At 40.9% G+C, this 25725-nt stretch overlaps 1 protein-coding gene across 2 annotated transcripts; it reads right to left on the bottom strand.

The window, feature by feature from the left end:
- Positions 1-11299: 11299 nt before the first annotated feature.
- On the bottom strand, positions 11300-24438 carry FAM177B (family with sequence similarity 177 member B). 2 transcript variants are annotated; one of them, XM_033197642.1, is made up of 5 exons: positions 24183-24438; positions 15174-15362; positions 14812-14878; positions 12325-12422; positions 11300-11965 (listed from the first exon to the last, which is right to left on the bottom strand). In XM_033197642.1, the coding sequence occupies exons 1-5, from the start codon at positions 24198-24200 to the stop codon at positions 11828-11830; spliced, it is 510 nt and encodes a 169-aa protein (XP_033053533.1). In that variant the 5' UTR covers positions 24201-24438; the 3' UTR covers positions 11300-11827. The 2 variants fall into 2 exon arrangements, with proteins under 2 accessions (XP_033053533.1, XP_033053534.1); XM_033197643.1 differs by lacking the exon at positions 24183-24438 and adding an exon at positions 21388-22495.
- Between the last annotated feature and the right edge of the window lie 1287 nt (positions 24439-25725).

Below are 25725 nucleotides of genomic sequence, written 5' to 3'. Positions count from 1 at the left end.
GGGATGGACTTGCAGTGGGGCCTCTCCTGAAGGAGAGAACTAGGAACTGGACTAGGGCAACCAAGGAATTGATGGTAAGGTCTTAACCATGTTTATGTTCCCCAGTGCCTAGCACATAATTGAAGGGGTGGCCTGCCCCTCCACACTTGTGGGTGTTTCTCGTTAGGTGGAAACGAAAGACTTGAGAAAAGGAATAAAACACAGAGACAAAGTGTAGAGAAAGAAAAGCGGGGCCCAGGGGACCGGCGCTCAGCTTACAGAGGACCCACGCCGGCCCCGGCCTCTGAGTTCCCTTAGTATTTATTGATAATTATCTTTACCATCAAAAAGATAAGGGAGTGACTGGACAATAGGACTATGGTAGGGAGGAAATCAGCAGTAAGACATATGAACAAAAATCCCTGTGACATGAATAAGTTTAAAGGAAAATGCTGTGCCTTGAGATGCATATGCGAACATCTCCATAAACCTTTTAGCAGTATTGCTCCAGCAAGCCCCACCTTATTCCTAAAGGTGGTTTTCTCCTTGCTCAGTAAACAGAATGCACAATGGGTGTTACCCGGAGATGTTCCATTGCCCAGGGAGGGGCAGGAGACAAATGTTTTTCTCTTTCTTGAGATTTAAGAGAATGTTGATGACCTTTAACCATAAGCAGCGTTTAGGCACTTGTTTAACAAGGCACATTCTGCACCGCCCAAAATCCTTTTAACCTAAGTCACCTTTGCACATGTCTCTTGCAAGGACAAAGTTGAAGGTAAGGTCACAGATTAACAGCATCTCAAATACAGAACTAAATGGAGTTTTTTATGTCTACTTCCTTCTATATAGACATGGTAACCAACTGATCTCTCGTTCTTTTCCCCACACATAATAAATAGTTGATGAATGACTGCTTGAATGAATGAGATCAGAGATGATTGAACTGGCTGCAGTTTTTGTGCCTAGTCAAGTCATTCGCTGTTCCCCTGTGTTCAATAAATGTATTATTTGAAGAATGATTAGCATGACTTTATAGATCATCATAATACCAGGAGGGGGCATATTAGATGAGAGAGGTACTAGCCGAGTTCAGAGAGGGGAGAGCTCACATCTAAATAAGTGTGCAAGGGAACCTTTCAAAGAAAAGGTTGCATTACAGCTGGGTCTTGAGTGATACTAATGTTTTATTGGAGACAAGTGTTTTAATAAAGGAGGAATCTCAAGGACAGAAAGTTATGTGAAAAGAGATGAAAAAGCGTGAAATAAGATATCTTTAAGGAGCAGAGAACTTGGCTTATAGGGATAAGAAAGGAACGTTAGGCCTGGACATTGACTGACTTTGAAGAATTTAAAATTTTATTCTGTGACAATGTAGGACCTTTGAAAATATTTGAGAAGAGAAGTAACCTGATTAGATTCATGGTTTGCTCTGGCATGAAGGTAAAGAATAGACCGGCAGAGAGAAGGAGACTTTTCCTGTCTTTGCTAGAGAAATTTTCAGGGTTTCCACCAGCAAAAGCAACAATCAAAACACAGGTCCATCAGTAAAGCCTGGAAACAGGATTAGTGACATAGAAATGAGTTTCAGATGAATTATCAGGATTTAGCAATGGACAGATTGATGACCGAGAGTCAAAGTGGCCCCTAAAGTACTGAAGTATCCTAGCTTGGCTGACAGCAATAATAGTGACGCCATTAAAAGAGGAGAAAGTTTAAAGGAGATGCTGGTAAAATGAAAACTATTTTCTACTCTAGTATGTCATTCATACAACTGGCAAATGTCCACTTTCTTGGCACCACACCAGCTTTATCGAACAAGAACATTAGAATTAAAAGGCACTTTATAGATTTTCTAAGTTAGTGTTTCTCAAAGTAAGTTCCTCAGCCTGCTACTTCTGGAAATACTCCATGCACAAGTGATTTTATGACCAAATACATTGGGAAATATTGTATACTGTGTATTTTTGTTTTGTTTTGTTTTTTTGAGACAGGGCCTCCCTTTGCCACCCAGGCTGCAGTGCAGTAGCAGGAACATGGCTCACGGAAGCCTAGAACTCCAGGGCTCAAGCGATTTTCCCACCTCGGCCTCCCGAGTGGTTGCGACTATCTGCCTTTTGGAGCTTAGTGAGGCACATTAGTTTATTAATACCCTGAAAAACTCTGTGGCAATGATACTTTTTTGTTTTGTTTAACCAAATTCCTCCAAAAAATTAAGTTTCTCAGATCCTCCATTTTTATATAAAACTTATTTGGCTGCTGCAGTGGTTCACGCCTGTAATCCCAGCACTTTGGGAGGCCAAGTCAGGTGGATCACTTGACCCTAGGAGTTCCAGACCAGCCTGGGCAACATGGAAAAATCTCGTCTCCAAAAAAAAAAAATTAGAGGGGCATGGTGGCATGCACCTGTAGTCCCAACTACTTGGGAAGCTGAGGTGGGAGGATGACTTGAGCCTAGGAGCTCGAGGCTGCAGTGAGCCATTTTTGTGCCACTGCCCTCCAGCCTGGGCAACAAAGCGAGGCCCTGTCTCAAAAAATAAAACAAAACAAAACAAATAATTTATTAATATTCAGAAGAACATACTTTAGGTAAAGCCAATTTAGTCCAAACCACCTCATTTCATAAATTAGAAAACCAAACCCATAGATAGTAAATTTTTCTAATGTCATATAACTTTTTAGTGGCAGAATCAGGACTAGAATCTAATTTTCATGATTCATTATCCAGCGTTCTTCCCACCTCTCTAGGTTTCTAATTGCTATGAAGATGATGATCCGTGTCTCTTTCCTAAACTACTATCAGCTGAAGGGTGTGAGACTTCATTTGCCCCATCCTGCCCACTTCCCTCACTTCCACCCCAGGCAAGAAGCTCTCAAACCCCCCAAGGTTGGTGAAGAGCTTATTGTATGGTAAAGAGTATATTATTATATATGTTTCCCACACAATGACATATCTCCTTAGATAGGGACTAAATTGAACCATTTATAACTGTATAAACATGGGGTGGAGGGGGTGAATATAACATATTTTGTTTTCCATAAAATCACACCTCCTATGGGAATTAATGCAGAGAAGAGCATAGGAATAATCTTTAGCACATGTTCTCATTGTCCAGTTTTCTATTTCTAGATATTATTGATAGGGGTTGAAGAGACCAAAGGAGATAAGGTAACACTGATGTGCCATTGGTATAGAGCTTTGATTAATGCTTTCACATACAGGATCTCAATTAATTCTCACCGTTTTTAGGGATGCTGGTTTTTTATTATCCTCATTTTGAGGACAAGTCTGATACTTGGCCTGTGTTATGGTCCCCCAGCTAATGACTAGAGACCCTGGAGTTAAAATCTAGGTTTCCTGGCTCTTGAATACTCACTATGCTTTTCCTTTAATCTCCAAGTTCCCTTCTCAGATTCCAGGCATTCACATTCCACCTCTGGTAGGAACTGCTGGGCCTGTCTTTTATCCACTCGCTGTCCCACAGCCAGCTGGATGGCAAGGTTTTAGTTCTCAGTTACGCAGTTCTATGTGATCGCAATTAATCTGTAGAAAGAGTGAACACAGGCCCAGGTACTTCTTCGTAAATATAAAGATGTTAAACGTCATTTGAAAGGTTTTTGTGCAAGAATGTGAGAGTGTAAGCTGTTTAAATCTGAACTGTGTGAACTAAGATGAAGCAGAGAAGACAGCTTCCCTGCACACTGCGTGATGATAATATTGGCCAACTGGCCCATGTAATAGTTAACTAAATATGGTAGTTGTCCTAAATGCATGTTGGGTAACAGCTTTATCAGACTTCTCTAGAGAAACAGAATCAAAGAGATTTATTTCAAGGGATTGGCTTACATACTTGTAGGGGCTGGCAAGTCTGAAATCTGTAGGGCAGGCCAGCAGGCTGGAAACTCATACAAGACTTGAGGCTGTAGAGGCTTTTTTTTTTTTTTTTTTTGGTTTGTTTTTCTTTTTGTTGAGACAGGGTTTCATTCTATTACCCTGGCTGAAGTGCAGTGGCACCATCATGGCTCACTGCAGCCTGAATCTCCTGGGTTCCAGTAATCCTCCCACCTTAGCCTCCCAAGTAGCTGGGGCTACAGGTTCATGCCACCATGCCAGACTAATTTCTGACTGTAGAGATGGGGGTCTCATCGTGTTGCACAGGCCAGTCTCGAACTCCTGGGCTCAACCAATCCTCCTGCCTTGGCCTCCGCCTGGCTGATGCTATAGTCTTGAAGCAGAATTTCTTTCTTTTCAGGGGTTTGCTCTTAAAGACCTTCAACTACCTGGATGGGGCCCCAGTCATATTATCTAGCATCATCTCCTTTACTTAAAGTCACCTGATTGTAGATGTTAACTATGAAATACCTCTGCAGCAACACCTAGCTTAATATTTCTTTTTTTTTTTTTTTGAGATGGAGTCTCGCTCTGTCGCCCGGGGCTGGAGTGCAGTGGCCGAATCTCAGCTCACCGCAAGCTCCGCCTCCCGGGTTTATGCCATTCTCCTGCCTCAGCCTCCCGAGTAGCTGGGACTACAGACGCCCGCCACCTCGCCCGGCTAGTTTTTTGTATTTTTTAGTGGAGACGGGGTTTCACTGTGTTAGCCAGGATGGTCTCGATCTCCTGACCTCGTGATCTCAATCTCCTGACCTCGTGATCCGCCCGTCTCGGCCTCCCAAAGTGCTGGGATTACAGGCTTGAGCCACCACGCCCGGCTAATATTTCATTAAGTAACTGGGTACTAGAACCTCGCCAAGTTGACATATGAAACTAGCCATCACATCAACCAATGAGGAAAAGTTGATATTTTGATCAGTTCCTTAAAATTGGCACTAATAATTTTATATACAAAGTTTCGAAAACTACCTTCTTACAATCTGAAGAGAAAGAAGTAGGTTTTTCCACCATCACGACATTCTTGGGAGCTGTCTTACTCTTGGGGTCATCTCGCTCTGTCACTGAAGCAAATTTTTTCCCCAAGACACCAAAGACCATCATAAAATGCTTATTACCTTAGGACACATTTTCTACAGAAATTCACTCAAGTCTGAAGAGAATGCTGTTTCTGCCACTTTGCCCTGATTTATACAGCCAGTCAGCCTGAGGGCAGGCTTGAAGATGACAGATTAAGAAAATGTTCCAGGAAAATAGTATCCACTTCCTTTTGAGTAATTTGTTGGGGGTCCTTCATTTTCTTTTTCCCAGTAAAAATACTTCCCACCCAGATTAAATTCAGACTGATAGAAACATGCCACTCCCCTCTGGTTCCCAACTTAAATGAAAACTTACAGAGAAGATTTTCCCTAAAGAGCTTTCACCATTTTTGCCCGAAAAGCTGACCACTGTGTTTCTCGGCTCTTGGCAAACCTATATAAGGTACCTGAGAACGAAAACGGTTCAAGGTGTACTTGGCTTCACTTTGCTGTAGGTAGAGGAAATAATTATATCTTGCAGTTGGAAGTGGTGTAATTTGGCAGAGGATAGAAACATAATTGAAGAACCACCTCACCAACAAAGATGAGAAAGACCCAAACAAATCTTGGCAGGGCTGCCCATTCAGGGAAAGCCATTTTAATTATGTATGTAGGAAGATAAAGGCAGATGGGGGCGGGGAGGGGCTGTGGGGGGGTGGGTGTTGCCTGTGTGCATTTGCGGGGAGGGGCGGTGGGGGGGTGTTGCCTGTGTGCATTTGCTAAAGAGCTTCTTTGATCACTTGAGACTCCCTGAATTTCCACTCTGAAGGTTAAGGTTTATATGACTCCATCATTAGAAAGAGAAATAATAAAATTAACTTTCATTTACTTGCATTACGCACAATGAAGTATGGTCATAATAAATAACTAAAAACATCAAGAACCAGATAATTATTCAAATTTAGTTTATTAATTAAAAGACTTTCTGCTACATAATTTGTTTAATTGGGGATATTTTTGTCTTGGCAAGAGTCTAGGGCTTACATGTTGCTGGAAGGGGAAGTGAGTTACTCCTTTCCCAATGTATCATTGAATCTTGGAAGCTGCCAGATAGAGCAAGGTAATAGTTTTCTCCACATTTTGTTTAGCATCCATAAATTTACAAGGGGCAGAAATACCTCCTGGGAGGAAAAGGACTAGGACTGCAACTCCTTCTCTCAGGTTCAAGGGGAGAAAAATGAGTTAAGATGGGCTGGGATGACACTGACCAAGACCAGGTGGCATGAAAAGATAATAAAAGCTCAAGAGGAAATATACTATAAAAGAGGGGGAGTCTGGACCCCTGGCAAGTACTATACCAGTGTCCAGATTGTTGATGAAGAGCACTGGTTCTGATAGAGTATGGCCAGTGGTGGAACCTTTTCTGATATGGTTGTCCCACTCAAATCTCATGTTCAGTTGTAATCCCCAACGTTGGAGATGTGGTCTGGTGGGAGGTGATTGGATCATGCAGGAGGTTTCTGGTGGTTTAGCACCATTCCCTTAATGTTATCTTCATGACAGAGTTCTTATGGGATCTGGTTGTTTAAAAGTGTGTGGCACCTTCCCCCTGTCTCTTCCTCCTGCTCTGGCCATGCGAAGTGCCAGTTTTCCCTTTGCCTTCCACCATGATTGACGCCAAGCAGATGCTGCCATGCTTTCTGTACAGCCTGTGGAACCATGAGCCAATTAAACCTCTTTTATTTATAAATTACCCAGTCTCAGGTATTTCTTAATAGCAGTGTGAGAATGAACTAATATACCTTCCTACTGAGTCAACTTGACATTATGATTGTGCTTTGGTGCAAATGGTACGGTTATCTGAGTAAAATATTTTATCGCTAAAAAGCTGTACTTTCTGGGAACCTAAACTTTTTGCTTTGGGATGTTCATGACTAATGTTTTTCCTGGTATATCGAAAACCCCTTTGGGTGAATCAGCAGGTGGCAAATATGGGAATTGGCAGTGATGGCAAATAAAACAGCCAGATTCAACTTACAGGCAATGGTTGCCTAGTTAGGCCCCCACACAGTGCAGTAAGGCAGGAAGCATACCTGATACAGCTCAGTGAGTTTCATCTAGCCTTGAGGGAGTAAGGTAAAATCTCTGCACTCCTTCTGGGTGTATTATAGTTCTTGGATGAGTTTATCCTTAGAACCTTAGGAATATTTAGGAATAAAAAATGCAGTAGTTATCCATTGCACTATAAGAAATTATCATAAAATTTAGTAGCTTAAAACAATAAACATTTATCTAATATTCTCTATGAGCCAGGAATCCAGGAGTGGCTTAGCTGGGAGGTTCTGGCTCAGCATCTCTCATGAGGCTGCAAGCAAGCTGTGGGCTGGAGCTGCAATCCTCTGCAGACTGGAGGAAGGCAGTCTTCCAAGCACTCTCATGTAGTCGTAGGCAGGCCTCGAGTTCCTTAAAGGTTGTTCACTGGAGATCCTTAGCACTGGTTGTTCCTTAGCACAATGCACTCTCCAAGTCTTAATCAGTTCAGTTCAGGATGCCATAATAGAATACTGTAGACTAGGTAGTTTGTAAACAGCAGAAATTTATTTCTCACGGCTCTGGAGACTGGAAGTCTGAGATGAGGACGTCAGCATCATCAGGTTCTGGTGAGGGCACATTTCTGGGTTGCAGACTGCTGACTTCTCGTATTCTCACATGCTGAAAGACAGCCAGTTAGCTCTCCGGCCTTTCTTATGAGGGTGCTAATCTCATTTATGAGAGCTGCACCCCCATGACCTAATTACCTCCCAAAGGCCCCACCTCCAAAATCATCACACTAGGATTAGGGTTTCAACGTATGAATTTGTGGGGGAACATATTCAGTCTGCTGCGCTGGCTGAGTGTTCTCATAACACGGCAGATGGCTTCCTTCGGAATGAATGATCCAAGAGAAAAGTAGTGAGAAAGATCAAGACACAAGCCGTAGTATCTTTTAGAACAATCTCTGGAGTGGCATATCATTAATTCTGCCATATTATTTTGGTTACATAAATCACCCTGGTGCAGTATGAGAAGGAACTACACGAGGTATGAATAGCAGGAAGTGGAGATCGTTGAGGACCATCTGAGAGGCTGGCCATACAAAGACTGAATGTCCTAATAATTTATCTGTTGGGAATTAAGGACCAACAGGAAAGTAGAGATTTTTGTCTGTTTGGTTGATAGTACCTTAAAAAAACAAAAAGAAAAAACTGGCACACAGTAGATATCCAATTAATATTAAATAATGAATTAATTTTAATATTAAAGAAACTGTGGACCTATCCTGCAGGAACAGTCTGATAAGATCTGGGTATTTGGTTCCATTTGTCTTCTTTATTATATTTTGCTCAAGATTCAACTGATTTGCATATGGTCACTGACCATAAGAGAATCTTTTCTTTTAGTGAGAAAGAAAATTAAATTGAGAGTATAACATTTGCTAGATAAAAATCCACTTCTTCAATTCAAATATCACACTTTGTTTTGCCTAGTTCTTTTTTTTTTTTTTTTTTGAGTTTAGGAGCAGAGGTTTAATGGGCAAAAGAAAGAGAAAGGAGAGCAGCCCTCTTTCTCTCATGAGAGAGGGGAGTGTCTGAAAGGGAAAAGCCCACCTGGTTCCTTAGAATCATCAGTAAGTGGATATTCAAGAAGTGGATAATTCTTCAGAAAAGTGGAAAAGTCAGCTGGGTGCGGTGGTTCACACCTGTAATCCCAGCACTTTGGGAGGCTGAGGCAGGTGGATCACAAGGTCAGGAGATCGAGACCATCCTGGCTAACATGGTGGAACCCCATCTCTACTAAAAATACAAAAAATTAACTGGGCGTGGTGGTGGCGCCTGTAGTCCCAGCTACTTGGGAGGCTGAGGCAGGAGAATGGCTTGAACCTGGGAGGCAAGTCTTGCAGTGAGCCGAGATTGCGCCACTGCACTCCAGCCTGGGTGACAGAGCAAGACTCTGTCTCAAAAAAAAAAAACAAAAAGGAAAGTGGAAAAGTCAAAAACAGTCCATTCCTAGGGCTATTCTGAAGCAAAATAGTAAGTAAACAGGCATAGATTGTTAGTATGACCGGACACCTGACTGAAGTAACCAATGCTTAAATGCTAGACTTGGTCACTTCTTCTGCAATACGATAAAACCTTCAGATTTACTTCACCTTGACACTGGACTAATGGAACACGTCAGATGAAGAACTAAGACTGACTCTTCAGTGGGGACAAGTCATTCAGAATCCATGAAACCAGGATTCTCATTCAATATTATATTAGTCAGGGTTCTCCAGTGAAACAGAACCAATAGGATAGATTTATAGAGACATAGGTAGATAGACAGATAATTGGATAGATAGATACAATGAGATTTATTATGAGGAACTGAATGCATTACGATTATGGTGGTTGAGAAGTCCTGCAATCTGCCATTCACCAACTGGAGACCCAGGAAAGCCAGTGATGTAAATCAGTTTGAGTTAAAAGGCGTGAGAACCAGAGAAGCCAATGTAGTAAATCCCAGTCCAGGGGCAGAAGAAGGTGAAATGAGATGAGATATCCAAGCTCAAGCAGTGAGGCAGAAAAAAGGAGCAAATTCCTCCTTCCTTGGCCTTTTGTTTGATTCAAGCCTTCAGTGGATTGGGTGATGCTCATCCACATTGGGAAGGCAATCCACTTACTGAGCCCAACAATTCAAATACTAAAGTCATCCAGAAACACCCTCACAGATACACCCAGAAGTAATGTTTAATCTGGGCATCCTGTGGCCCAATCAAGTTGACACATAGAATTAACCTCATCAATATTAATAACAATAATTGATACTATGACTTATGCACCTAATTAGAGCCACAGCTTTATATGCTTTTCCTCAATTTTAACATGAAACAGTCATAGGATACCCACCTAGCTCACCTCAATTTCCTTTTCCTGAGAACCATCCTTACCCAGAAACAGGTCCCATAACCATGTTGCTACTACAAGGCTCCATCTCCCTGGCCACAGTTGATTGAATTAGAGAGTGATACTTGACAAAAAGGAGCAAAACAGATTCTATTCCCACTATACTTTGAAATGGGGATGAAAGACTAGTATATCAGTCACTTGAACGGAAGAGTTATGAAGAGCTATAGAGTGGACATCTTCCTCATGTGCAAGAAAGATGAGAGATGGACAGAGAGTACCTGTTGGGTGCTTGCTTGTCACATTGTTCAGATCCTATTGAGACTAATCTCCCCTTGGCATCCATTTGATAACTCAGTGTACTTTCCCCAAAATTCTTTTTTGTTGCACAAAGGTGGTTCAAATTATATTTGCTTCCTGCTTCCTGTCTCAAACCTGTTTTGTATCCGAGAACATTGAAAAGTTAAGTAACTTGCACAGGGCTACTGAGTTACAAAGAGGCAGCAGAACTGAGATTAAATCAGTATCATATTAACCCTTGAGCCTACCATTTATCTCCTATGCCATTAGAAGAAAGTGTTTCCTTTTCTCAGCTATCTTAGGAGGCTCAGACTCCCGTAAAATTAATTATAGTCATGTGACTTGCTTTGGTGAAAGAAACATACACAGAGGTGACATGATTCATTCTTAGTGGAGTATTGATTGCCACTGCTTAACTCTCCATGCTGTTCCTTTTCCAGCAACCCCGAGAGCACATCACAGCATGGAGGAAACATAAGATCAAAGAAGCATACAACACTGAGCTATCACATGGAGAACACCTGTCTGGGAAGCCACCTAAACTGACAGTGGACTTCTCAAGAGAAAGAAATAAACTATCTTGTTTTAGGACACTGAGGTTTTGGAGGTGTCTGTGCAGCATAATCTATCTTATCCTACTATAGTCAACTAACAACCCCTTATGCTCCAGGACTCCTTTTGTCTTTGATTTCATATTAAATTAATTCCAACTTCCTCTTCTCTTAACAGCTACAATTTCAGTTATATATGGTTGCATAGCCACTCCAAAGCTTAAAACAACAATAAATTATTATTTCTCATAATTCTGTATAACAATAACAAGCAAAGTCAAGTCACTCCTATTTTACAAAGGAGACTGGAGCTCAGAAATCTGGACACCTCAAATAACACAACTAGTAGATGGGAGAAGTGAAACTGGAACTCATGTCTTACTACTGCAGGCCCTGTCTTTTTTTCCTTTTTTTCTTTTTGTTTTTTACTATTACTGTATCACAGTTACTTTGGCTGGCACACCCTGTGTTATCTAACAATGATTTCCGTGTTTGATCTTTCCAGGTTTTGAAAATTTCTTGACAAATGAATAAGAAAATAATCCATTAAAAATATTTTTTCTAGAGCATATATTATTTATTGATTGTTTTAATTTGGAGGGATGTACCTGATTCTCAAAGATCTTGATAATGATCTTATAACAGAGCTGTTAGCAATGTTTACTTATTGTAAAGCAATCCCCAACTAAGCCAGGATGGTTGTTGGAAGTACACACCTATGTCAAACCCTGAAAGGGGATTTATTTAGACTTTGTGTTGCCCAAATTTTCTTCTGAGGAATAGAGCTTCTTTACTGTACCCTCATCCCATGACAGAGGATTTCAGCCAAAAACTTCCAGTCCCAAAGTTCCTTAAGACATTTATGCTACTATGCAAATGTCAGTACTCATTGGACTTGTATCACTGGGGTGGAGTTTAGGTGGGGTGGCTTGCATATAAAAATTATTCTGAGAAAGTGTCAAAAATTACTCTCCTTATTGCTTGTAATTCCTGGATACTTGAGACTAAATTACATGGAGATTAGAATCAGATCTGGCCCAGAAGTGCTACCTCTGGTGTTGTTGCCATGGTAATCAATGGCCAAGGAACAGAGATCCAGGGAAACTATAGTCTTTGCTGCCATCATGAGCTAGGATCTGCCACCAGACCTTCCCTGGATGAGGTGCTTCACTGAGAAATGGCTTCTGCTGTGTCCTGTTGTATGGTTCCATACTCTCGGTCCCCAGCCTCCAAGTGACACTTTTCATTAGGAACCTCAGCTGCCTGGGTCTTTGATCCATTCCCTTCACTTTCGTTGTCACTTTTCTGTTTCGGAGAGAAATAAGGAAATGTTTAACTGTACAAACAAAGACCTCTGAACTCCCCCTCTTGTATATAATGCCCATGTAAGAAGCTTCTACTTTAAGCAGTCTCAGGCTTCACACCCAACTACCTTCTTCTACAACACAGCTCATGGCATCCTAACTTCACAGGAGTGAGGCAAATATGAAGAAGTGGCCTGGGGCAAGGAGAACAAGAAAAATAAGTCAGTCTGACTATGGGAGCTTGGTGAAACTATAGTGCATGATGACCAGGTGGGAAAAATACTTTTCTATACTGGCCTAAAGTTGGAGCAATCAATATTCCCATCTCAGGCCCCTTGTCTCCCCCAGAGTGTCACATACCTTGTTTTGTATCCTATAGTACTCGTTTAACACATACTGATATTTGGGTTGAGTAAAACCGAAGAAGACAGCAAATCTTCCACCAAGGAATTCACATGCTAAAAGAAAGAACAAGCACTTGCATAAACTGAATTACTAACTAAAGCTTCACATCAGTTGAGATGCCCAGAGTTTAAACTACTCTGCAAATGACCTATTACTATACCTAACTTCAAGGCCGACAAAACATTTCAATTGCCTTGGCCTCTCAAAGATTCTAGGATTCAAAGGAAATTTGTCAAATCTTCTATCTTTATATGGGATTATATATAAACTATTTTTTTCCAGATGTACATATCAGGAGAGATTTTCAATATACTTTCATAACAGGTATTTTCACATCTGAGCAATCAGAACAGGTACTGCTCATTATCCCCATGCATACCAGCTAAACATCCGCTCCAAGTATATTTCAAATTAAACCCAAACTCAATCCAGTGTTACCAAGACCCACATCAGGAATTGTTCCATGCATCCAGACAGACTTCTCAGAAGACGTTTAAGGCCTTCCTTGTCTGCCTTCAGTAGCAAGGTGGCCTGCAGGCTCAGCACTGGGATCGTTAGAGTCAGGGATAAAGGCGTAGCATGATTAATGAGTGGTTTCCTAAAGATGTCTCCTAGAAAAGTTTTCCTTTACAATTACAGGATTTCTGACAGCCTTCTCTTACCTCCCAATTACAGGACTTTCTGATTCCTCTGACTCATTCTACCTCTTGGGATATTGCTCATATAGGGCATCAAAATGATGCTATTTTAAAATGTCTTATCTTTTCATGAATATGCTATCTCTTTGTCCTGTTTATTTGCTGCAGTGCCTAGTACATGTGTAGAAGATAGGTTTTTTTTTTAATATTAAAATAAATCTTAGGAAGCTTTCCTGTTTACGACCTACTAGAATTTTAAATTGAAAAAGTTAATTACCAGTATCATCTGGGTTCTAGCTCCATTCAGACAAAATCTCTGTGTAGAGAGACCACAGCACTGACTGCTAGCATCTTTATGCCTCCACTACAATCTTGAAGCCCCAGTCAGGAGCATTTTACCACTGCAGTTCTGTTTGGAACTTACAAGGAAGCTAGGCTCACCATGCATCCTATCCCTGCAATCTTAAATCAAAACCCAACATGCAAATCACTCTTCTTCTCCATACTCTCAATCCCATATTGAGTTTTGCTTCTTTTACGCAACCTAATCTTCTCTGATTCCCTCCCTCTAAAACATATCTTTTCAAACCCTTTTCCCTTAACCTAAGTGTAAAGAGCTCTCTGGAAGACAGCATTTTTTTTTTTTTTTTTCTGTTAACATATTATGGTCAGAGTAGGGTTAGTATTCACTGGGATTTTCAATGTAACTTCCAAATCACTAATCCTCTGCGCTTGTATAAAAGCGCTTATTTCTTGAAGGTTCATATCATCTGCCTAAATCACCCCATCTTTACTTTTTACGTAATCTAAAGACTCCCTGGTCACTTTCATGGTCCTCAAGCTAGCCTTAGCCAGTCACACCTCCATAGCTCTCTTAAGGTGCCTTCTCCATATGTCAGCATGCCCGAGTCTTCCAGGTCAGAGTCCCTATGCACTTCCTACCCTGGCAATTGTGACAACAAATTATAATTGCGAGCATGTTTGCTGGTCTATACGATTCACTGAATATTGAGCCCCTTGAAAGCAGAGACTGTCATTCATCTTTGTGTCACAGGGTCCAGCACAGTGCTGAGCATATAGTAGACACTTACTAATGTTTTTTAAACGAATGAATGAAGATCAGTTTCTAAGAGCTATTAATACAACTTCTATTTTCTCAGACTTTTAAAGTAGTTTGTCTTCCTATCATATTCACAAGATGTGCAAGTTAGAAGGAAATGAGTAATTAGATGTTGTCAACTATGTCTTAAAAAAATTGGTGAAAGTCAAGCAAAATAAGATTTAGTATTTTAGTTGTTATAAATATTCACTTAGCCCATTCATTATGCCCCTAGGAGGGATCAATAAAGTTCATGCTTATAATAAAGCAGTTATGTTTAGGGAAGTTAGAAACTTAGAACTGTGTCATACAACAATAATTGTTTTTTAACTTGGAAGTTTATTAGGTGAAGAGTCAACCCAGGGAGGACTGATTATTGCCCTCAAATATGGGAAACTTTGTCCTATGAAAGACGCATCTAGACCAGTTTTGTATGGTTCTAAGAAAGGTAAGTAGGAACTTTAGAAGTAGATAACATTTGGGCCAAGATAAGAATTTCCTGATGAGAGTTGGTAAAAGATGAAGGGTCTGCCTGAGGATGCGAGGTTCTGTGCCTTTGGGAATGAAAGCTTAGCCCAGATCTCACTTACTCAGGATGCGATGGAGTGGCTTACACAATTGGAAGTCCCACATAACTCTGAGGGCCTATCGATATATATATATATTTGTTTAGGATAGAAAAAACATAACCTTAGCAGTACTTACTAGAAAATGAGGTGCTTGCTATCCGTCCTGCCCAAAATCGCAGGTAGGGTCCCCAGGAAAGTTTAGACTGAAAAAAGGAGAAATCGAGATAGAGTAATTAATAAGAAGAATGGTGACTGCAGATTTGTTTTAATGTAGAGATTTCAAAATGCTCTACGTAATATGTTCTATTTTCTCTGTCACAGATGAAGAGACTAAGATGATTAAAACTATACGTTGCCTACACATGGATCTAGAAAGCAAAAAAGGAGACCAAGGACTTAGCTTAAAGCTATTCTTTCTATACACCTTATCTGGCTCAATCTCTCATTCATTCACCGCCTCCCTCACCATGTTCCCTAATATTGATATACTAAGCTTACAGGGTCAAGTGTTGAATTTGTGCTCTGTTCCTCTTTTTCCTCTTCCTCCTCCTCCTCTGTGCTATATTCTTCCATGATGTCTCCGTCAACAAAATGGATAATCCTTTTAGGAGTAGTCTTTTTGGAAGGTACACTCTTCTCTAGGTCTAACTGCTGGAAACCGTCTATCTCCATAACGAAACAAAACAACTAGAAAATTAAAAACAGGGCACCTTAGGGCAAGTTACCCAGAGCTGAGAGTTATCTAGTTATTTTCAATGGATAGTAAAGATAGAATTCAGAGGTAATCACAGTTGTGACCTCATCAATTCTTCAAATCCAAAAAAGGATTGTTCTGTGGTGTACCAAAATGGAAGAGATTTGATAAGTAGTGAAAATGTGAACTTTCAGTCTTCAAACAAAAGTGTCAATAGGATTTTCTTACCTTTTGTTAACGTTAAAACCCATAATTGCTGGAAGGAAGGGGTCACTGCCCTGCAGAAGTTTCTTGATTATTTCAATAAATATTGAGAAGCAATGTAGGAAATGGTTAAGAGTATAGACTTCACACGGACAGGAGAAAACATGTGCAAAGTATATATTTGGTAAAGGACTTATTTTCAGAACATGTAAAGAACGATTACAATTCAATAGGTAAAAGGCAAATAACTCAATATGGGCAAAATATTTGACTAGAGATTTAACAAAGATATATAGACGACGAATGTCATTAGTCATTTGAGAAATGCAAATTAAAATCGTAATGAGATATCATAACATACCCACTGTAATGGCTATTTTTTTTTGTTTTTTTGAAGCAGACTTTCACTCTTGTTACCCAGGCTGGAGTGCAATGGCATGATCTCGGCTCACTGCAACCTCTGCCTCCTGAGTTCAAGCGATTCTCCTGCCTCAGCCTCCTGAGTAGCTGGGATTACAGGCACTCACCACCATGCCTGGATAATTTTTTGTATTTTTAGTAGAGGCAGGGTTTCACCATGTTGGTCAGGCGGTCTCAAACTCCTGATGTCAAATAATCCACCCATCTCGGCCTTCCAAAGTGCTGGGATTACAAGCATGAGCCACCGTGCCTGGCCTAAATTTTTCTGGGGGAGGTGCAGAGACAGAGTCTTGCTCTGTCGCCCAGGCTAGAGTGCAGTGGTGCAATCATGGCTCACTGCAGCCTTGACCTCCCGGGCTTTAGCGATCTTCCTGCCTCAACCTTTTGAGTAGCTGGGACCACAGGTGTGTGCCACCAAGCCTGGCTAATTAAAAAAAAATTTTTTTTATAGAGATGGGGTCTCACTATGTTACCCAGGCTGCTCGGGAACTCCGGAGCTCAAAAGATCCTCCCATCTCGGCCTCCCAAAGTGCTGAGATTACAGATGTGAGCCACTATGCCTGGGCTGTTAAAAGTTAAACATAAAATCTTGTAATTTCACATCTAGATATTTATCCAAGATAAATGAAAACATATGTCTCCCTAAAGATTTGTATGGTAATATTCGTAGCAGTTTTATTTGTGAACGCCCCAAACTGGAGTCAACTCAATGTCCATCAACTGATGATGGATAAACAAAATGTGGTCCATATATTTAATGGAATGCTCCTCACCAATTAAAAGTAATAAACAGTGAATATTTGCAACACTGTAAGTGACTCTCAAATGTATTACACTAAGCAAAAGAAGCCAGACACTGCATAGTATATAATTCCATGTATGTAGAAATTTAGAAAAGGCAAAATTATAGTAGAAAACAGATCACTGTTTGCTAGAGGAGAGTGGGTAAGGGGTTAAGATTAACTATAAAGTGACAGAGGGAGCTTTTTGGGGTGATGGAAATGTTCTAATAGATATCATGATCATAATGTTGGTTGACTGTATAATGTGTCAAAATGAGTCAAATTCTACACTTAAAATTAGTTCATTTTATTGTATTTAAGGTATATCTTAATAAAGTTGGAAAGCTTTGGAGACAGACTTCCTGGATTTAAAATCCCGTTATATAATATCCCAGTGTCTTGGTTTTCTCATCTATAAAATAATAGTATGAAATGATACAGTGGCAACCTTATAAAATTGTTATGAAGAGTAAATGAGTAAAGATACATAAAGAAGTTAGAACAATTCTTAGCAAATGGTAACTGGTTAATAAAAGCTGGCTATTATTAAGTACCTATAATTTACTTAGCAGTGTATATGTCAGGCAGTATTCCAGTGTTGTAAGCATACGTACACATGTATTATTGCTTTTTTTTTTTTTTTTGAAACGAAGTTTCACTCTTGTTGCCCAGGCTGGAGTGCAACGGCATGGTCTCGGCTCACTGCAACCTCTGCCTTCCAGGTTCAAGTGATTCTCCTGCCTCAGTTTCCTGAATAGGTGGGACTGCAGGTACCCACCACCACCCCTGGCTAATTTTTTGTATATTTAGTAGAGACGGGGTTTCACCATGTTGGCCAGGCTGATCTCAAACTCCTGACCTCAGGTGATCCACCCGCCTCGGCCTCCTAAAGTGCTGGGATTACAGGCATGAGCCACTATGCCTGGCCTTGTATTGTTTTAATTAATATTTAAGATATTTTAAGATTATATCAACAAATATGGTTGAACTGATGTAGAATAATTCTTCCTATTCCAAACACACAGAAATGCTGGATGAAATTAAATGAAAACGTTAAATCATAAGTACACCAAGGAAGTAGAAAAAAGAGATAGCCCTAGGGATAGAGATGAGAGAGAGAGGGGCAGGGGGTTGAAAGCGAGTCAGCCAGTCTAGATGTCAGAATAAGAGAAAGAACAAAACTATAAGTATGAGCTGAAGCCAAGATGGTTGCTGGGGGTTCGGAACCAGATACAGGCCTTGGGGCTGGAGTTTTAATACCCATAGAGAGAGGAGAGTCCAAATCTCAGATCCCATGAGTGTGGAGAGCTGAAATGAAGTCACCTGCATAAAACTAAGATAATAAAATACTATCTTATCTATAAAATATGGACAGGAAAATCTATCCCCTGGCTTGCAAAAGTAGCAAAGTATTTGCTATCTCCTAGCAACAAGGGTAGAAATAGTCACCTAAAAAAATTGGAAACCCCTGCCAGTACCACATGCTGGTGTGTGGCCAAATTCATAGTCCTCATATGCTGTGAAAACCTAAGATAAAGCTGAGTGAACTAAAGGCAGTGTAATCCACTGAACTCTGTCAGACGCCAAGTACAAAGTCATCTTGGAGGAATAATTCAAGAAGACACAGTATACTTAATCTCCACTAAAAACAATTCCTGGCTGGGCACGGTGGCTCACGCCTGTAATCCCAGCACTTTGGGAGGGCAAGGCGGGCGGATCGCATGAGGTCACGAGTTCCAGACCAGCCTAGCCAACATGGTGAAACCCCACCTCCACAAAAAATAAAAAATTAGCCAGGCATGGTGGCAGGAGCCTATAATTCCAGCTAATCGGGAGGCTGAGGCACTAGAATTGCTTTATCCCAGGAGGCGGAGGTTGCAGTGAGCCGACATCATGCCATTGCACTCCAGCCTGGGCGACAGAGTGCGACTCTGTGTCAAAAAACAAAAACAAAACAAAACAAAACAAAACCCCAACAAATGCCTGCTGAGGATGTGCTTATTGTAAAAACTTACAAACTACATGAGGAAACTAAGCATCTGGAGGAAGGTTCAGCTGATGAGAAAACTGGGAGAGTCCTCACCTGAGAATTAGGAATGATAGGACAACAGGAAGCTTTAAAATTAGTGTGCTTAATATTAGGTTGGTGCAAAAGGAATTCCATTTTTTGCCATTAAAAGTCATGGAAAAACCACAATTACTTTTGCACCAACCTAATATATTCAAAAACATAAAAGAGGCAAAATATAAAATCCCAAAAGAAGGCTGACTTGAAAAAAGTCAGAAAAACTGCAGAAAAAAATTGCAGAAAAAAAAATCGTCACATAGTGGTAAGTTGGATATTAAGCATACGAAAAAATCTAAGAAAAGCTCTCACAATATAGTATAATTTATGTTGGAGTGTGGGGTGAGAGAAAAAGAGATATATATTTAATGTGAAAGAAACGTTAGGTGATAAAAATAATAGATGAGAAAGTTCAGTGCGTCTAACAGGAGTTTCAGAAGTGAATACAGGCTGGGTGCTGTGGCTCACACCTATAATCCCAGCACTTTCAGAGGTTGAGGCAAGAGGCTCACTTGAGGCCATGAGTTTGAGACCAGTCTGGGCAACATTGTGAGACCTTGTCTCTACGAAAGAAAGAGAGAGAGAGAAAGAGAGAGACAGAGAGAGAGAGAGAGGGAGAGAGAGGAAGGAAGGAAGGAAGAAAGGAAGGAAGGAAGGGAGGGAGGGAGGAGGGAGGGAGGGAGGGGAGTGAGGGAGGGAAGAAAGAGAAAGAGTTGAGCAAGGTGGTGCATGCCAGTTGTTCCAGCTGCTTGGGAGACTGAGGTGAGAGATTTGCTTGAGTCTGGGAGTTTGAGGTGAGGTTGCAGTGAGCAGCGATTATGCCACTGAACTCTAGCCTGGGAGACAGAGAAGATGCCATCTCAAAAAAAAGAAAGAGTTCAATATCCAGCTAAACAATAAGTGGGAGTAACGTAATGATACATTCAGACCTACAAAAACTGATCATTAACCATTCCGGCATCTTTATTGAAAGATTAATAATAGGAAATTCTACATCAAGAAGAAGAAAACTAAACCCAGAGGTAAGAAAAAGTAAGATGTCCCAGGCATGGTGGCTCATGCCTATCATCCCAGCACTTTGGGAGGGAAGGCTGGGCCGGGAGTTCAATATTATCCTGGCCAACATGGTGAAAACCCGTCTGTACTAAAAAAAAAACACAAAAATATTAGCTGGACTTGGGAGCATGCGCCTGTAGTCCCAGATAATCAGGAGTCTGAGGTGGGAGGATCGCTTGAACCCAGGAGGCGGAGGTTGCAGTGAGTTGAGATTGCACCACTGCACTCCAGCCTGGGTGACAGAGCAAGACTCTGTCACACACACACACAAAAAAGTAAGATGCAATAAATATAAGTAAAAAATTAGTAAACAGGATAACAAACCCAGGCGCGGTGGCTCACGCCTGTAATCCCAGCACTGTGGGAGGCCGAGGCGGGTGGATCACGAGGCCAGGAGATGGAGACCATCCTGGCTAACACAGTGAAACCCCATCTCTACTGAAAATACAGAAAATTAGCGAGGCGTGGTGGCGGGTGCCTGTAGTCCCAGCTACTTGGGAGGCTGAGGCAGGAGAATCGCTTGAACCCAGGAGGCGGAGCTTGCAGTGAGCCGAGATGGTGCCACTGCACTCTAGCCTGGGTGACAGAGCGAGACTCCGTCTCAAAAATAAAACAAAAAACAAAAACACTATTTTGGTGGGGACAGTATAAAGACAAAACAGTATTAAGTATTAGATAACAACAAAAAATGTAAGTTGACTTCTAAGTATTGTTTTGGGATAGGCTGGATAAGATATGTTGTTAAGTATGCATATTAACAATTGAAAGGTAAATAGACAAATAATGGAATCAGAATGTATAGCTTCAAAGCCAGCAGAAGAAAATAAAAAAGAAACACTCTGAAAGAAGGCAAGAAAGAAGAAACAGTAAAGAAAAATCATGATTAAAAGAAACACTAAATAAAATATTAGCATTAATTCCAAGTAAGTCAATAATCATAATAAATGCAAATGGATTGTCAGCCATCCATTAAAATGAAGACTAGCAGATCGAATTTTAAAAATATTTTATAGGCAATGCAAACATGATTGAATACACACACATATATATTCATACATGCATATGCTTATATATATACACAAATAAATCACCAAATCTTATTGCTACAATGCTGAGTTTAATGCCTTTGTCAAAGGTCAGAGTTGCAAAAGATCTGCCAAAGGTTACATCTGTCATCCACAGCAAGATGATGTGATATCTGCCCTGTTTGGGGACCTCTGAATGGTACACGTGGTTTCCCCTGAGTATCATAACCATATGATACATATGGTGTATCATAGAAAAGCCTCAGTAAGAAGTAGGAAGAGGTATTATCATTTAGTTTCTGATGCTGAAGAGCAGCAAAAAATACCCATTTTAATTTGGTATGTAAGATCAACAATACGTTAAGCATAATACTATTGCACAAATAAATACTATCAGTGCCGTAAGAAACAAACCACGTTCTGCAACAAACAAAAGAAAATAAAACATTTTCAAGAAGTAACTTACATGATTCCTCTGTATTTTTCATTAATTAGTGATGTTGAAAGTAGTACAAATTTTGATGTTATAAATTGTTCAATAGATGATAAAGTTAAGAGTTAAGGGTTCTGTAGGCTGAGGCCATACAGTGCGTTTGGATATGCTGACGTGGAAGTGTTCTCTTGCGTGTCTTACAGGGTGGAACATGTTTGAGTTGTGGGAAGGTCAATATTTACACATCCAATATTAGCTAAGCTCAGTGGTTCTCAAAATTATTTTGTTATGAGAATCATCTGGGGGTCTTTTAAATAATTTCAAAGACAGGCCACACCGCAGACCACTTAAATCACAATCTCTGTGGGTGGAACTCAGGCACTAGTATTTTTTGAAGCTGTCAGGTCATCCCAATGTTCAGGCAAGTTTGGGGACCAGTGCCCTAAAGAGAGTGAGAAAAGAAGAAACTTTGAAACTGAAACAGAAAGAGACTTGTGATTTAGGGATTCGGTGTATTGCAGAAAGCTTAAACATCAGGCTAGTTGTAAGACATCTTGTGTATTTTTTTTCCAAGAGGCTTTCTTGCTTTTGACTTTCTGAACACTTCTTCACCCTGCCCCAAGCTAAAAAACTTAAATAAGAAACATTTAAAAATAAGGCCTAATAGTCTCATTATAGTCAATTTACTCCTCTTAAGACTGTCCAAATTCACACATTTCCAACCCAAATGAAACACACACCCTGATCCCCTGTGCACCTGCTCGCCTCTATTAGCTCACAGGCTGATGGTAGCTGTGGGCTCCGAAAATGCCAGTCTTCGTTCTTCATGATTATGGTGTTGTGCATTAATAGCCATACACATCTTTGAGTTCAGAGGGCTCTTTGGGAGGTTGGAGGGGAGTGGAGAGAGACTGTGAATGAGCACAAGAGTGAACACTAGCTAGCTCACAGCTGGTTTACTGAATGTTTTTCTGCCACCTAATGGGCATTTTAGAATATGCTATGCAGAATTCATCTTTGTAATCAGTGCATGTCACACAGAGGGGTCTCAATAGTGAACAGCTTGGAACTCAACTTATTTACAAAAACCTTGGGAGAACTGCTAGCTTCACACCTAGATGTGAATGTTTTGTAAGTGATCTTCTTTTGGCTTCAGTTTAATTTTTTTTCTTTTTTTTGAGACACCATCTTGCTTTTGCCCAGGCTGGAGTGCAGTGGTGCAACTTCAACCTCCCACAGGTGTGTGCCACATGCCCAGCCTTTCTTTTCTTTTCTTTTTTGGAGTTTTTGTAGAGATGAAGTCTTCCTATATTGCCCAGGCTAGTCTTGAACTTCTGGACTCGATCCTCCTTGATCCTCCTGCCTCAGCCTCCCAAAGTGCTGGGATTACAGGCATGAGCCACCACACCTGGCTCAGTTTAATTCTTGGGAGCACTTCTACATTTTGTTTCTTAAAAACCCCAAATATAGATTATGAAGGATAGTTCCTAAGTATGCAATGTAATTAACAGGCCATATAATCTGACTTTTTAAATATTGTATTACCCCAGGGCTCAGTGACTGGACTTCTTTTCTATCTCCTTTCTTGATGTTCTCCTTTGGCCCTATGGTTTTCCATACTATCCACACACAGATGATTGTAACATTTATATTCTCCAGGTCAGACTTTTTCCCTGAATCTCATAGATCCAACTACCTGCTTGACATCTCTTCTTAGTTGTCTAATGGACATCTCAATCCTAATTTGTCTAAATCTTTGCTCACGCTGTCAGTGCAACTCTCCCTCCATTCCCCCAACATGCACATACTCACACATTTACCTCTACTCTTCTGGCAGCCTTCTCATCTCAATAAATGGCAACTTCCAGTTGATCAGGCCAACTACACTAAAGTCATTCTTGGCTCTTCTTTAATCACACCTCACATCAAATCTGCCAGGAAATTCTCTTGGATATTTCTGGAATCATACTTTTCATTACTTCACTGCCACCACCCCGGTCTATCATCTCTCACCCTTGCTATCGTCTCTCACCTAGTTATTGCAGCGGCCTCCTAATTGGCCCCCTCCAGTCTATGCTCAAAAAGGAGCCAGAATTGTTAAATCCTAAGTGAGATCATGTCATTTATTTGCTTAAAACTCTCTAGTGGGTTCCCGTCTCACCTAGAATGAAAGCCAAAGTCCTCACAATGGCCTAAAAGGCTGTATATCTAACCCTTATGAGTTTTCTTTTTTTTTTTTTTTTTTTTTGAGACGGAGTCTCGCTCTGTAGCCCAGGCTGGAGTGCAGTGGCCGGATCTCAGCTCACTGCAAGCTCCGCCTCCCGGGTTTACGCCATTCTCCTGCCTCAGCCTCCCAAGTAGCTGGGACTACAGGCGCCCGCCAACTCGCCCGGCTAGTTTTTTGTATTTTTTAGTAGAGACGGGGTTTCGCCGTGTTAGCTAGGTTGGTCTCGATCTCCTGACCTCGCGATCCACCCGTCTCGGCCTCCCAAAGTGCTGGGATTACAGGCTTGAGCCACCGCGCCCGGCCTCCTTATGAGTTTTCTGATGTCATCTTGTACTACTCTCCCTCCACTGACATCACTCGAACACACGGGTCTTCTTACTGCAATTCCTTGCCCACACAGGTCCGCCTTCTCTCTCTGCAGAGAGCTCTGTGCTGGCTGCTCTATTAGTCTTTCTTTCCTTAGACTGTTGCCTTGCTCATTTCCAGTCTTTAACTCAAATGGAGACTATGCTGAGTTCCGCTTTCAAGGCAACCTCCCATTGCCTTCACCACCACCTTCTGCATCTTACCTCCCGTTTCATTTTTTCTCCTTAGCACTTACCAACGCTGAACACTTCATATTCCACGTGTCTCTGTCTTCCCTTTCCTCCCTGTCCCACTCCTTGGCAGAAGGGGAGGGTTTTACCTGTTATGTTCACTGCTGTATCTTCTGCCCCTACAATGCCTTACACATGGCTGGAACTCAGTATTTGTTTAGCAAATGAATCATACATGTAGTTAATGTTAATGGGTGGGAGGAGGTATATAACATATCGGAAAAATAAGAACAGACTTGTAACTGTCTTTCTTTCCTACTTTAGAAATGACTATCTTCATTTAAGATTTTTCTGATTACATCTATCTACGAATCATTTCATTTTAATTAGCTCCTTCACTGAAACACAGCATTGTAATCTGTACCAAGAAAATAACACACTAGTTCTACATCTTGGCATTTAGTTTCAATAAGTAAATATACTATTTTAAGTATATAACACTTAAACATTTTTCTAGAGTTCTTGGCCACTTTCATTGATCTAGAAAATGTTTTCAAATGGACTATGTTAAAATTCAGCTAAGAACTGACGCTGAGTCATCACACTGGAGCTAATGAGTGTTGCTTGCCCGGAGCTACCGGTTCCCCTTCCTGCTTCCACCTTTCCTTCTTCTTAGGTGGTTGAAAGGTCAAACCCCTGGTGAGAGGAGAGAGCCAAAGCCCCACTGTGTGCCTCAGATGCAGTTTCACTGCACAGTATTCACTGACATTTCTCTAGGCCCCTTCGCCTGAGGGAACTGGCCTTCTCCAATCAGTGACTTGCAGTGTGTGTGTCAGGGGCAAGGGCAGAGTGAGGAAAAATGTGAAATAAGAAATCACTGCTGTTCCTTGAGAATTACAGAGCATCACCTGGCAGGATTTTTGTATCCTTATTTTCAGTATTAAACCACACACATGCACCCCACTGCCTGCATGCCTGTCCCACTGTGGTGTTTCCCAACATTTTTTACATCATGGCAGATAGAGAAAATTGTTTGGAATTCTGGAGGCGACCAGCCTGGGAGCTCCAGCCACCTTAAGTGCTGCCCAGCTAGCCACCCAGAAGGCCTCAAGACAAACTACTTGAGAAGCTCTGCATTAGAGAAGCAAATTCAAGTCTGACATCTCAGGGGAGTGCTCTGAAAGTGACTATATAAGCTTCTACCAACCTCAAGAAAATCACAGGCATTAGATACATTAAATTGCTGAAGTGATAGCTCCGGCTTTTTGGATATGCACAAATATAGTTTTCTGTTTTATAATTTGTCAATTCCCCTTCCAGATTAACTATTTTGATCCCTTTATTACTACAACATTCTTAAACAAAAATTTAAATTTTAAACAAATTATTCAAATGTCAAATAAAATCTTTAGATACAAACTTATGGTAACCCAAAGTGACATTCCAAGTTTATTTTACACACATTAAGAGATAAGAAAGGCAGTATTTTCTAAGGCATGATTACTCTAATTCTAAAAGAATTCTGAATGTGGTTTTATTTCTACATGCATTTATACAACGCTAAAAGTGCTGCCTCAAGTTTGCAAGGAATAAAGTTTTGTACAGATT

Source organism: Trachypithecus francoisi, unplaced genomic scaffold (assembly GCF_009764315.1).
Source record: "Trachypithecus francoisi isolate TF-2019V2 unplaced genomic scaffold, Tfra_2.0 Lachesis_group5, whole genome shotgun sequence".
NCBI classification, from domain to species: Eukaryota; Metazoa; Chordata; class Mammalia; order Primates; family Cercopithecidae; genus Trachypithecus; species Trachypithecus francoisi.
This window is presented reverse-complemented; position numbering and strand designations above follow the sequence as displayed.

Excerpts from the sequence above, each read along its gene's own strand:
- FAM177B (XM_033197642.1), bottom strand. Across the intron at positions 12,423-14,811 it reads AGCAAGCACCTCATTTTCTA|CATGTGAATTCCTTGGTGGA; the intron begins GTAAGTACTGCT and ends TCTTTCTTTTAG. Across the intron at positions 11,966-12,324 it reads ACTATAGGATACAAAACAAG|AAAAGTGACAACGAAAGTGA; the intron begins GTATGTGACACT and ends TCTCCGAAACAG.